Here is a 14,488-nt window from a genome sequence, read left to right as displayed (position 1 = left end):
TGCAAGCCCTGTTCTGTGCATAGTTTTGGGCTGCCTTAAGAATCCAGTTATAAATTTCAAATGTTTCAAATGTATTCAGTATTTGATGTACCACTCAAGCATTCACACTCTTCTCCTGTGAGTGCTAGCCCACCTTGAGGGACAGCAGCCAGGATTCTGCTGGTCACATTCACTAGACTTCTTTATCTCAAATGTCAGGCTGTTTAAGAATGGCACACTAAGGGGTCCTTTTACTTAGGCGCACTGAAAAATGGCTTGCAGTAGTGTAGGCGCAGGTTTTGGGCGCACGCCGATCCATTTTTCAGCGCTCCTGTAGAGGCCTCTTTGTTTTGGCCGAAAATGGACGTATGTCAAAATCAAAATTGCTGCGCGTCCATTTTGGGTCTGAGACCTTACAGCCAGCCATTGACCTAGCGGTAAAGAATCCGGGCGGTAATGACCTACACGTGTCAAATGCCACTTGGCACGTGTCTATCACGCACGCCCAAAAATATAAAATATTTTTCAGACACACGCAAAAAATGAAATTACTGCAAGAGCCATGTAGTATTTGGGTGGTAACTCCATTTTGGCGTACTTTGGCTTAGTAAAAGGGCCCCTAAAATCTCTCAATAAGACCATTTCATTTACAGTAAATACACGATGTTGTGACAGTACTGAAATTTTAAAGTGGGTTCTTTTCCGTTAACATACCCTATTTTCATTGTAGCCTAGGATTGGTCGCTTCTCACTTTCTCTTCCTTCACTTCACAGCCCCTTCAACGACCGGCCTATGTGCAGGATTTGCCACGAGGGCAGTGGCCAGGAGAACCTGCTGTCTCCCTGCGAGTGCACAGGGACATTGGGCATGATCCACCGCAGCTGCCTGGAGCACTGGCTTTCCTCCTCCAACACCAGCTATTGTGAGCTCTGTCACTTCAGCTTTGTGGTGGAGCGCAAGCCCCGGCCATTTGTGGAGGTCAGTGTGCGACATGTGGGCTGTAGTGAGCATGGCGTGCGAGAAGGGGAGTGCTGCTTCCTGTTCACTAGAATCACATGTGCATTTTGTGCTTCACTGAAGCAAGCCAAACTAGATTTCTGTGGGACGAGGGAATCTTCAAGTTGTTTTGCATACTAGAATTTTTTTTTTCTTATTTTGTGAATGCTTTGGAAATGGTCTCTGATCAACATCCACATGGCCCAGATCATGACAAAAAGTCTTTTCTCGTACTGAGCCAACTACACCAACTACATTGCTCTCCCAGAAGCTGTTGTTTATAGCAGACCTGTCAAGTCTCCCGCTTGTGCGAGTCATCTCCTGCCGGAGTGCCGGGATCTCCCGCTTAACAGCTCCGTTTCCACTTTCCAGAGCAGCAGGAAATGCCTTCATTAAATGTCATCTCCTGCTGCCGCTGGTCTCACAGCAACAGGAAATGTTTTACAAGGTGTCTCCTGCTGTCACTGGAAAGGGGGGCTGTGCCAGGGCAGCACTGTGGTGGTTGTGGGCGGAGCTGTGGGCGGGCTGGAGCACAGCGGCTGACCCCCTTGGCAGCTCTGTTATAGGGGTGTAGTATTGTATTTCAACCCAACTGACATTTTTGTTTGTCCTCTTCTGATATGGATCTAATAACAATGAAGTAGAATAATTTGGTTACAAAAAGTAGATAGGGTTATCCATGAATAAATAAAATGTAGTTAAAATGTGAGGTTTACAAACATTTCTAAGAAAAAAAGGCATATGCCCTACACAACTAGTGTGTTTTTTCAAATTAATAATTTGATTTTTATAGAATTTAGAGAGACCAGAACAATTTGAGGTTGAGTTCAAATTAGATGACTTTCACCTGATTTGAGTTTGTCAGAAGAATTGCAGCTGTCTCAAAGCCACTGAGTTTTCCTCAGCAGGCCTGTAAAAGTTAAAGCTGGAATTTATATTTTTTTTTTTGGGGGGGGGGGGGGAGTGGGGGATGTCAAAAATAAATTTCAGAAGTTCACCGTACAGTTTGGAAGAATACATACACACATATATGACATATGTTAACATACAGTGGGAAAGCAGCTGCATTAGCACAGGTTTGAACCTGGTGTTGATTCAGCCATATTTATGTATGTGACCCACAATGCAACAACCTGAGTGCCAGCTCAAAGCTGAGCTTATGTGGCTAGTTCAAAAACCTGTAATTTATATTCACTTCCTAAAACATGTCTGAGTCATCTGCAGATTATTTTGTTAAATCTGTTGAGGAAAGGTGAGCACATCTCCTAGATAGTATTTTAACCCATGCAGGCAGATTTTCATGGTGCTGTGGAACGAGAGAGCCTCTCATACTTGCTCCTGTCTATTCTAGGATGAGAGGGGCTTGTGTAACCCGGTCCTGCTATCCTGGGTTAGAGGGGACTTGAGAGGCCGGCAGTCACTTACTTAGGTCCAGGTCCCATCAGCTCATCCGCTCAGGAACTACACGATACTCAGAAGATTGAAAGTGACTGGAACATTTATTTAACTGCTTAACTGATGGTTTCACTGCATTGGTATTCATACAGTTCAGATGTAAATCATAATTGCTTTCAAGATAGTCACAAGCAATAGTACATTTCTGGGTTAACACATGTGCACAACCCTCATGCCTGGCCTGCAGTCTAATTGGAACCCAGAACAGATTTCACTTTCCCGATGTACTTCAGTACCATCCGGGCTAGACTCATTGTAACTGTCTTCACCCTTTGGGCTGCCACCCTGAAGGTCTCACCTCAGCCAGGGGTAGACCACACTCCACCCAAGCCCCGGTTATGGCTGGACTCCTCAATCCGCCGAGTTTCTGGCTCCTCAGTTGGCTGAGGCAATGTAACAGCTCACTGTATGGCAGGGGTGTAGCCAGACCTTGTGGTGAGAGGGGGCCAGAGTCCAAGGTAGGGGGGCACATTTTGGTCTGTTGCCCTGCTGCTCCTCACCCACTGCTGCAGCAAATACCTTGACTGGCAGGGGTCCTTTCTCCCCTGCCCTGCCCTCTCCTCCTCTCCATGTCCAAGCAGTTCTCCTCTCTCACCTGCCCTCCGTCTCCTCCATGTCCAGCGATTCTTTCAAACCCCAGCCCCGCCCTCCCTCAGCTCCCCTTCCTTGAAATCTTTAGTTTACCCGAAGTTGCGGCGAACCGGCAGTAAAAACAGCTGGCAGGCAGGCAGGCTGGCTTGCCTCCTTGTCTCATCCCTTCCCTCTCAGCGTGTCCCACCCTCGCAGAAAGGAAATTACGTCAGAGGAAGGCGGGACGCGCTGAGAGGGAAGGGAAGTGACGAGGAGGCAAGCCTGCCGGTTCGCCGCAACTTCGGGTAAATTAAAGATTTCAAGGAAAGTCGGGGAGCTGGGGGAGCACGGGTGCACGAACAGAAGGGAGCGGGCAGGTGAGCCAGACCTCACAAAAAAGGTGCCGGTACGCTGTACCGATGCATACCAGCACAAAAAAAGCACAGTCTATAGGTTTATTCACACCTTCAAAAAAATGTAGCTGATTGGTGAAGCAAGATTTCCTATGGCTAAATCCATATTTATTTATTTATTGCATTTGTATCCCACATATTCCCACCTATTTGCAGGCTCAATGTGGCTTACAGAGTTTTGTTATGACATAGTCATTCCAGGATCACGGATACAACTGGTAATGTACAGGTATATTGACTCTGTTCCATTAAACTATCTATGTTTAGTAATTTTGCTGTTTATAATAGTTTCTACCATTTTACCTGGCACTGACATCTAGCTCACCAGTCTGTGATTTCCTGGATCACCCTGGAATTCTTTCCAAAAAAAATTATGTTGGCCACCCTACAATCTTCAGTTGTCTTAGACAATTTTATTTTGACTGTTCATTGAACCATTATGCCAACATTCTGTTGTTACATTAATGGCAGTGCACACACCAAACATAATATTGTATATCACAAAGCATGTGACAACTTTATGCTGCCTTTTTTTTCCCACCCTTCCAAGCTCCCCTCCCTCCCACTCCCTGACCCCCTGAATCACCTCCCCCATATCAGTGATTTGCAATTCTACATGTAACCTAGCCAAAGAATTTGCCAGTCTATTTGATAAACAAGGAGTTGGGAACTTGAAGTACTGGTGCCACACTTTGAGAAACTCTTTAATCGCTTGTCTTCCTGCTTCCAGAGAAAGATTGTGCATCTGATTTCTCCATAGTGCCTGGCCAGGTACTGAAGCAAAATGCTTTGCTTAGCTAGAAGACATGACTTCATGGCAAATTGTAGACAATTATAATGACATTACAGATTACTCATAGTAGATCTGTTAATTCATTTTTGAGCTCTTTCAGCAGTCCAGAGTGCATACAATCCACTCCAAGTGATTTCCTGTTCTTTAGTTTGTTAATTTGACATATTACGGGGCTCATTTATGAAACAGAAAAATATCCAAAGAGCAGTACAAAGTGGCAGATGGACTTATTTATTTATTTGCCAAAACGTTCTGGTTGCTATTTTCAAAACCCATTTTTAAAACGTTTTTCTATGCAGTTGTGCTACAGTGCATCCATATCACAAGGGGGCAGGATTTGGATGCTCCCAAAACTTGGACCTTTTTCTGCCATAATAGTAAAAACATCTGGGGCTAAAAGTTAAATGTTTTGGTCTAGACCTGATTGATCACGACTGAGTCACAAAAAGGTGCCCTATATGACCACTGGAGGGATTAAGGTATGACCCCCTCCCACCCCCAAAAGATGTGAAAGAAACAGTATTTATCAGGATCTATGACATCCTCAGATGTTATGGCCAGTCCTATTGGAGCAGCAAGCAGGTCCCTGGAGTAGCCTAGGGGTCGGTGCAGTGCACTGTAGAGAAGACAGAACCCAGGCCTATATCCCACTTTTAACTGTTACACTTGTGGTGGAAAGTGTGAGCCCTTCAAAACCCACCAAAACCCTACTGTACACACTTATAGGTGGCACCTGCAGCTATTGTAGTGGTGACAGTGAGATGTGTACCTTGGAAATTTTATGTGAAGTCCACTGCAGTGCCCCCTAGGATGCCCCACTGCTCTGCTTGGATGTCTGTGGCCAGTCTACTTAGAATGCTGGTCTCCCATATATATATCCCAATGGCTTGTTTTTGTGTGTTTTTCCCATGGACTTTTTTTTTTTTTAATATAATGTTCCAAAAAGAGATACACTGAGCACAAAAACATCTTCAAAACAAATAGACATTTTTCTGGTTTGAAAATGACTATGTTTGCAACTAGAATTTTGGATGTTTTCAGCAAATCAGATTTAGACGTCATATCGAAAATTCCCCTTTTGTTTTCCAAGTTTCCTGATAATTTTTTTTCACTCCTATGAATTGTCATCATTAAATGCCAGTTTTGGCATGGGAAGTTCCCTCAGGAAGAGGTCCTTTGAGAAATACTTTATTCGTGTGAGGTCTATAAAAAATCCCGATAGTGGCCGTGTTTCGTTTCACCCACGCAAGGGCTGCATCAGGGACTAAAGTGACCAAGCAGTGTTTGCAAGCACTTCAACTGTTGGTAGCTAGTTCCATTAATGAAACGCTGTGTGTGGCTGCCATCTTTTGGCACAGACTGCTTTTTACCAAGGAGGTGAAGTGGCTTGTAAACACCACTTAGTTACTTTAGGTCCTGATGCAGCCCTTGTGTGGGCGAAACATGGCCAATGTCTGGTTTTTTTATAGACCTCACATGAATGAAGTATTTCTCAAAGGATTTTTTTCCTGTGTGATCTGCTCCTTTCATACCGCTGTTTTGGATCTTGTAGATCACTTGCCCTGTTGTTTCTATGGGAAGTTTCCTTACATCTTCCCAGGTAAAGACTAAAGCAAAAAATTCATGTAATCTCCACTATGGCCTGTGTTTCCTGAGTGCCCCTTTTAACCCATGATTATTTAATAGTCCAACTGTCATAGGTTTCTTGCTTCAAATATTCTTTGTGCCTTCCTTATTAATAGTTTAATGTTCATTACTTCACTTTCTATACTGTCTTTCATCCATTAGCATCAATAATTCCCTCTAATTTGCCAGTGTTCTTGCTTCTTCCTGTTTGCTTCATTTGTATCCATTTTTCATTTTTTAAAAGATGTCCTTTTAGCTATAATAGCCTTTTACATCTCACCTTTTAAGTATGCTGGCTGTCATTTGGCTTTCCCTCTGCTTTTTCTAATACATGGAATACATCTGGTCAGGGCAGGGTTAAGGCTTAGGCAAACTAGACATGTGCCTAGGACCCAAATGTTTAGGAGAGGCCCTCTCAGATATGTAATTCAATGACTCCCAAGACAGATTTTTGCCCTGGTAAGTCAGCCGCTGACAGAAGGTTGTGTGTGGGAGTAAGAGGGAGAGGGTATCAAAGCCACTGCTGCATACAGAGATTTGTCGATTCTTCCCATCCTCTGTGCAGTGTCCTCCAAGGGGCAGGAGGAATCGATAAACTGTGCATCTTATCTGCTGCCTCCTCTGCTGTTGGTTTTCCTCTGTAGTCAGAACCTGCTAGTAGCAGTGGTGTACCTACATTAGTGGAGCACTCCCCTCCTCCGATAAAGGGAGTGTGAGGAGCAGGTGCGCAGTCCCCTGCCCCAGAACAGGAAGTTGATGTCAGAGGGGGCAGAGGACTGGCAGAGCTGACAGCCATGCGCCTGCTCCATGCACCCCCTTGCTGCCTGCACCCAGGATGGACCGCTCTCACTGCCCCACCCTTGGTGCACTAGAGACTAGAGTTTTAAAATTTATTTTAAAAACGTAGGGGAGGGGTCAAGTACATTTGTTTGCCTAGGGCCCACCAAAGGGTTGATCCTGCCCTGCACCTGGTCTCGGCTTCAGTTAAGTTTTTTGAACAAGAGAGGACAAGAGGTAGGGAAAGAATGAGGAGAACAGCAAGTGGCCCTGATAGAATAATGTATGAAATACTCATACACAGCGATTTGCAAATCCAGGAAGCACAGACAAAACTACTTAACCTGATTCTATTCTCTCCTCACATCCCTTAGACATGATCCAAGGGGCTAATTACACCAGCCTGTAAACAGGGAGATAACACTGACCGAAATAATTACAGAGTGATCTGTGTTAATACTGTAGTAACATTAGAAAACTGTAATGTGCTCAACAAATGAATACCAGAATTCCCGAAGAACTGCAACAGTGTGCACAGAAGTCAAACTGGGATCCTTCCAAAGCACCGAACCACTGAATCACAGCTTTACTTTACAGACACTGTTTAACAAACATGTAAAAAAAAATTCTCTTAGGGAGAATATTTGCATGTTTATGGACTTTAAAAAAAAAAAGCCTTTTGCTTTAATACGGCACCTTGGGAGCCTCAGACAAAAATGAGGGATGAGACAGGGATATAGACAGCAGGAGCGTAGCCAGACTTTGATGGGAGGGGGGGTGCAGCGCCTGAGGTGAGGGGGCACATTTTAGCCCCCCCCCCCCGCCATTGCCGACCCCCCCCCCCATTGCCGACCCGCCGCCACTTTTGACAACCTCCCGCCCTCTCGACCCCCCCCCCCGCGAACCCTCCCCCGCCATCGCCTACCTTCGGTTTTGCTGGCGGGGGACCCCAATCCCCGCCAGCCGACGTCCTCTTCGTCCTGCAGTGAAAAAAGTCTTTGTTCTTCTGTTGCATGCTGACGTCCTGCACGTTGTACGTGTAGGACGTCAGACTCAGAGAACAGGTAGGCGACGGCGGGGGAGGGTTCGCGAGGGGAGAGGGTCGTCGGGAGAGGGGTGCAGGAGGAAATCTATGGGGGGCCAGGCCCCCTCAGGCCCCACGTAGCTACGCCACTGATAGACAGAGCCACACCAATACCTACCTCCTTTTCCAAAGTGCTAGAGGCACCACAGAGTTTCTTCCCCATCATGCCTTAATTCTTTCACTGCCGTCTGCCACATCCATGTTCCAACATGAATTTCAGGGTTTTTCTAATCATTATAAATATATATGATGTTTTGTTTCATACAGTGATATTTCTCAGTACTTATTGAGTCTTAATGTCTCATCAGTTAAGCAGCAGAAGGGCCGAGGCGAGAGGCACCTTTGTTGGGCTGTGCTTAGGGCATCAGTTGGCCTTAATCCGGCCCTGCAGTTAAGGTAATGCACCATGCTGCTAACGTGTCTTTTAAGAGTCACTACTTCACTGTGAACTTTAGAAAAATAAATCAATCTGTGATCTGCAAGTGGCGAGTTTAAGAAAAATACAACTCGGTAGAATCTGTATTGGTTCATCTTGTCACTGTGAGTGATTTCTCCTTACGTTGATAAATTGCTTGTTCTCATACTCTGTTCAGGGAAGACCTTTGCAGTTGTGTGTCTTGCTGAGCAGCAGACCGGCATGTAAGGGAGAAAGGAAAGGATTGGGTGGAAGTTGTCAGTGTTTATTTTTTTTATAGCCATTTCTACTGGATCTTTTTGCTCCTCTAACCAGACATTCTCAGGGGTAAGCCAGTTTGCATTTCCTCTGATGCATCTGCCTTGGCCGAGACTGTGCCACAGACAGGGATACTGCTCAGTAAATAATCATTTCTACAGAAGTGTATGTGGGTTGGTGAGGTGATGAGTATTTTCATGCTGTGGCAGTCACTGCTGGCTGTTGGAAAGCTGTGCACCTGAGTTGAAAATCGTTTTTTTTTTCCTATGATTTTGTGTGACCTTTATCATTTAGGTAATCTTTTCTAGACTTCTCTCTCCTGCTTTGGTTTTAACACACCTTCCCCCCCCCCCCCCCCCCCCCCCCCCACACACACAAAAAGCATACTTTAAAACTGTCATGTCAAACAAGGCAACTTGCATCATATGAAGCTTTACTGAGGAGGGTTTTAGTACTTTTCTACTTGCAACATTGCTGATTACATAACTGCTGTGTATGACAGATGACAAACACACTGAGGGCCTGATGCAGAAAGCTACTGTGGGCTGGAAGAAGCAATAAACTAGAAGATTACCTGCTCATTAATGACTGCTATATATAAAAGGATTTCTGCACTGAAGTTTACTCATTCAGTAGACAGCGCACAGCCTATTAAAATGTATGAGAGTCTATAAATTACCCCACAGCAATGCAGAGCCGTGCACTGATGTCTGTCAAGGGGGCACAATGCCAGGAACCTACGACCAGGTCTGAGGTGACATTCAGAGCCCCCTATAGTCTGCATGAGGAGTGGCCTAGTGGTTAGGGTGGTGGACTTTGGTCCTGAGGAACTGAGTTCGATTCCCAGCACAGGCAGCTCCTTGTGACTCTGGGCAAGTCACTTAACCCTCCATTGCCTGCCATGAGTGGGAAGGCACGGGGTACAAAGGTAACAAAAAATTAAAAAAATCAACCCAACCTCCTTCCTCCTGCTGACTTGACGACCCCACTCCTCCCCCACCCCTGACTTACATAAAACAAAGCATCCCTGGTGTCTAGTGTCCCCTGACCTCAACCCCAGGCCCCCCTGAGGTGTACCTTTAAAAAGGCAGGGGCAATGCCCACTCATCCTGCCTCTGACGCCACCATCTTGAAAAATGGTGGCACCCAGCCCAGCACAGTTCATCTTGGTATGCACTGGGTGGGGTCAGTCTTCCATGTAAGGGATTTTTTCTTTTACTTGGTGGTTGGGTGAAGACTACCAAATAAGAGGGGGAAAAATCCCTTTATATAGCAAACACACAATCAAGGGTGTCTACCCTATTGCAGATTTTGGCACCATATGCAAAAAAGGCAAATCTTACCAGACAGCACTTCAGCTATCTCTTACAAAAATGTTAAAGAACCGGCTCAAGAACCGAACCTTGTGGCCAGTTCTGTAGTGTGCATGGGGGGGGGGGGGGACTGCCTTAGTTGCCATCTTGGGGGCGCCACCCTGCAGCAGCACAGCAGTGTGATGTGTCTTGCAGGGATCCTCAAGCCCCACCAGTTGAAGACTCCTGTCATCTCTTCTCCCCCACACCTCCCAGTACTCTTTAAATCCCTCTGTTCTTCACTGGCAGTGAGCAGGGTCTCCTACCCACTGCAGACGCTGACCGTGAGCCCTGCCTCTAACGTAGGCATTATTCACCTTATTACAAGCATTTGTTATTTCTCATTTGGACTTTTTCAATGTGGTTTATGCAGGATTGGTACAGAGCAGTATTAAACAGACCTTGCAAAATATTGCTGTGAGGTTCCTGAGGAAGGCAAATAAATATAATCATATTACCCCCTTTTTAGAACATTTCACTGGTTACCAGTGCGTTTCCGGATTTTGTTTAAGATTCTGGAGGAGTGGCCTGGTGGTTAGAGCACCAGTCTTGACATCCAGAGGTGGCTGGTTCAAATCCCACTGCTGCTTCTTGGGATTCTGGGCAAGTCACTTAACCCTCCATTGCCTAAGGTACAAAATTAGATTGTGAGCCCTCCAGGGACAAAACAATACCCAGTGCAGCTGAATGTAACTCACCTTGAGCTACTACTGAAAAAGGTGTGAGCAAAATTTAAAAAATAACTAAATACATTTTGAGGGTAATAATCGAAAGGGGCGCCCAAGTTTTCCTCAGGACGTCCCGGCGAAGAGGCGGGGAAACCCGTATTATCAAAACAAGATGGGCGGCCATCTTTTGTGTCGATAATAGGGTCGGGGACACCCAAATCTTAACATTTAGGTTGTCCCTAGAGATGGTCATCTGGTCAATTCGGGCACCTTTTTGTGGCTTGGTCGTAACAAAAAAAGGATCAAGTAAAGTCGTCCAAGTGCTCGTCAGGACGCCTTTTGTTTCGATTATGGGTTGCCTTCGACACGTCCCTGGGAACTTTGGTTGTCCCCGCGACGGAAAGCAGTTGGGGACGCCCAAAATCGGCTTTCGATATGCCAATTTGGGTGACCCTGGGAGAAGGACGCCCATCTTCCGATTTGTGTCAAAAGATGGGCGTCCTTCTCTTTCAAAAATAAGCCTGTTTGATTCTAGTTCATAGAACCTATTATGAGCAGTCTTCCCCCCCCCCCCCCCCACACATTTCTTTGTTTATGAGCGGTGCCCCCCATATCTTAGTAATTTAGTTGTTCCTTATACTCCTGAGAGGACACTTAGGGATCTTTTTACTAAGGTGCGCTGAAAAATGGCCGGCGCTAGTGTAGGCGCGTGGTTTGGACACGCACAGATCCATTTTTCTGCGCATCTGTAAAAAATGCCTTTTTTGGCCGAAAATGGATGTGTGGCAAAATGAAAATTGGTGTGCGTCCATTTCGGATCTGAGACCTTACCGCCACCCATTCACTTAGTGGTAAGGTCTCACACGTTAACTGGGCAGTAATGGTCAATGCACATACAATGCCTTTTACCGCCCAGTTAGCGCTGCGCACCGGAAAATAAAAATTATTTTCTGGTGCGCATAGTGGGCACGCATAAAAAATGAAATTACCGCATGGGCCACATGGTAGCCGGGCAGTAATTCAAAATTGATATGCGTTGCTGCACATAGGCGCCTACACGGCTTAGTAAAAGGGCCCTTATGGTTCTTGCAGGATTTTTCATTAGTGTTGCCACATTTCTCTAGGGTTCAGTGGGAGGCAACTAAAGCAAGTGCGGTTTTTTTTTAATTGGCCCCAAAAGACCTTCCAAAGAGTATTCTTGCTGAAATGAATTTTAAGGCTTTTAAAAGATTGTTAAAGATGCATTTTGTTGTGTTAGCTTTTAATACTGTAGCAGAGGAGGAGGGAAAAATATACTGATATAGGATGAGAAACAATCTATGTTTTCTTGTTTTTGTTTTATATGTTTTCTTGTCTTTGTTTTTCTATTAGAATGGTTGTTTTTAGTTTTATCTGTTGGAGGTTATGGGGTTTCTTTTTGTCGGAATGGATGTGTGTACGTCTGTCCTATCAAGTGTATGGAGTTCTTTTTTATTTTTATGGTTTGTTTTTTCTTTTATTGTAAGCTGCCATGATCTGGTAAAGTATCGGGGGTACATCAAATTTTAACAAACTGTAACTGTAACTTCCTGTTCACAGGACTAGGAAGTTATGTCAGAGAGAAGGCTTGAGCCGCTGTGAGTAGCAGATAAGAATCCCTGCTTGCTGCCAGTGAAGAGCAGAAGGATTTAAAGGTATCCGGGGGGGGCAGTGCAGTTAAGAGACCCCCACCATTGCCAGGGGCATGCCGGGTGCCATCTTCCTCCCCCCCCACCCCGGGTCCAGTCTTCCTGCATGCAGCACACCACTTGTAACATCCCTTTCCTCAGAGTGAGCTCTATTTACCACTATCCTCTGTCGCCTTCCACTCAACCAGTTCCTAACCCAGTCAATCACTTTATGACCCATACCAAGGGCACTCAGTTTATGTCAAAGCTTTGCTATAATATAAATACACCACATCTAGCACTCTCCCTCTATTCATCCAATTCTCTCCATCCATCCAATTCTCTGGGCACCCAATCAGAGAAATTAATCAGATGGGCCTGACGAGACCTGCTTCTAGTGCAGTGCTCACCAATGTTTTTGTGGCTGTGACCCTATGATTGTGGGGAAATCAAATTGTGTGACGCTGTGATGGTGCAGAATAATGATGCACGTATGGAGAGCCCACCCAGTTTGTGACCCCAAACATGGGTTTTGTGACCCCATTTGGGATCCCAAACCACTGTTTGAGAAGCTCTGCTCTAGTGAAACTATGTTGCCTTGGGTCCGGCAATCCATTGGATTCCAAAAACCTCACTATTCTCTGTTTTAAAAGTGTTTCCATTAATTTAGTTACCACAGAAGCCTGACGTACCAGCCTGTAGTTCCCAACCTTCTCCTTCTGCTTTTGTGGAGAGGGACCACATCCGCCCTTCTCCAGTCCTCCAGGACCACTCCTGACTCTAGAGAAGGTCAGCCAGCAGAGCTTTAAGAGTAATACAATAATTAGGCAGAGACATGCAAAGAATATTTTTGTTAGCACTCTGGAATTATTATCTTTATATGAAATCACGTCTCCTATAAGCAATCCTGAGTTCTCACTGTTTTATGTACAGATGGACCATAACAGCTCGTAACTATAAAAAGAATAATAAATGTATATTTACTTAACTATTTGTATGGAATAAGTGCTATTTACAAGAATGGAAAAATGACATAGAAGAGATGTTCAGAAATAAGGTTCCTTGGAAAGCAAGCTCACTCTTATCAGAAATCACTTGGCACAAACACACACTTTTGCCTATAGGCTAACGCCTAGTCTGTCACCCCTTAGTAATGACAAACTTTGACCATACAACCTGCATATGTTACCAGTGTTATTTGGGGATGTCTGAAGAAGCAGGGTTGGCCTTCTTGAAGGCAGTGCTCCCCTCTAGAAGGTTTGAGTACTTGGTGTGTTGCTGGAAGAGCAGATGAAAGTCTGAGTCTAGAAAGACTAAGAGCAGGAAATGTAAGGTATCTTTACAGCTAGAGATGGCCATATTCTGTACTATTTCTGATAACAGTGATATCTGTGATTCTGATGGCAATTCAGAAGGTGATTGGCTGTTGAAACCAGTCTTTTGATGTTATTCTAGCTGCATTTCTTAGAATTCAGGGCTCCGACACAACTTGTGACATCAGTTCTGAGAATTTCCCTTACTTCATATTGCATCAGCTGATACCAGGGCACAGGTCTCATTCACCCAGGCATGCCTGAACATGTCCTTAATTAGAACAGAAGGCTTAGAGGAAAAGGGGAGAGGAGAAATGCTGGACATGAATGGAGGGGATGGAAGACAGAGGACGAGATGCACATGGATTTAGGGGAGAGAGGAGAAATTCTGGACATGGATGGAGGGGAGGGAAGACAGAGGAAGGAGATGCACATGGATGGAGGGGAGGGGAGAGAGTTGAAATGCTGGACATGGATGGAGGGGAGGGAAGCCAGAGGAGGAGATGCACATGGATTTAGGGGAGAGGAGAAATTCTGGACACGGATGGAGGAGAGGGGAGAGTTGAAATGCTGGACATGGATGGAGGGAAGGGAAGAGAGAGGATGTGAGATGAAGTGAGATGAACATGGACGGAGGGGAGGAGAGAGAGGAGAAATGCTGGACATGGATGGAAGTGAAGGAAGAGAGAGGAAGGAGGTGCATATGGATGGAGGGAAGAAAGAGGAAGGAGATGCATACTGATGGAGATGAGGGAAAGGGAAAAGAGGAGAAAAACTGCACATGGCTGGAGAAAATAGGCAAAAGCTGGATCCACTCTATACCTCCTTCAGTCAAGTCCGCAGAGGACCCAGCTTTTACCTATGGATGTAGGGCAAGAAATGAAGAAGAAAGGAAGAACGTAAAGAAATAAATGGAAAGGAAGCCCTGGAAGTGGAGTTAAGGGAGCAGATAGAGAGCTGCAGAATCTGAGACTGGGACCAACATGATCAGAAAAACAAAGTCACCAGACAACAAAGGTAGAAAAAATCATTTTATTTTCATTTTAGTGTTTGGAATATGTCCAATTTGAGAATTTACATCTGCAGTCTTATTTTGCAATATATAGCAATGTGTTTCTTTCTGTTTTCCTGGTATTGTGCTG

The 14,488-nt window shown here is 45.2% G+C and overlaps 1 protein-coding gene across 4 annotated transcripts in view; it reads left to right on the top strand.

Moving 5' to 3' along the window:
• Positions 1–14,488, top strand: part of MARCHF3 (membrane associated ring-CH-type finger 3) — a 203,206-nt gene that overhangs the window by 147,314 nt on the left and 41,404 nt on the right. For all 4 annotated transcript variants that reach the window (XM_030193574.1, XM_030193571.1, XM_030193572.1 and 1 more), the window contains exon 3: positions 754–958. In XM_030193574.1, coding sequence (XP_030049434.1) covers positions 754–958 — 205 coding nt within the window. The remainder of the gene's footprint in view (positions 1–753; positions 959–14,488) is intronic.

This window comes from Microcaecilia unicolor, chromosome 2 (genome assembly GCF_901765095.1).
Source record: "Microcaecilia unicolor chromosome 2, aMicUni1.1, whole genome shotgun sequence".
In the NCBI taxonomy this organism is placed as follows: domain Eukaryota; kingdom Metazoa; phylum Chordata; class Amphibia; order Gymnophiona; family Siphonopidae; genus Microcaecilia; species Microcaecilia unicolor.
This window is presented reverse-complemented; position numbering and strand designations above follow the sequence as displayed.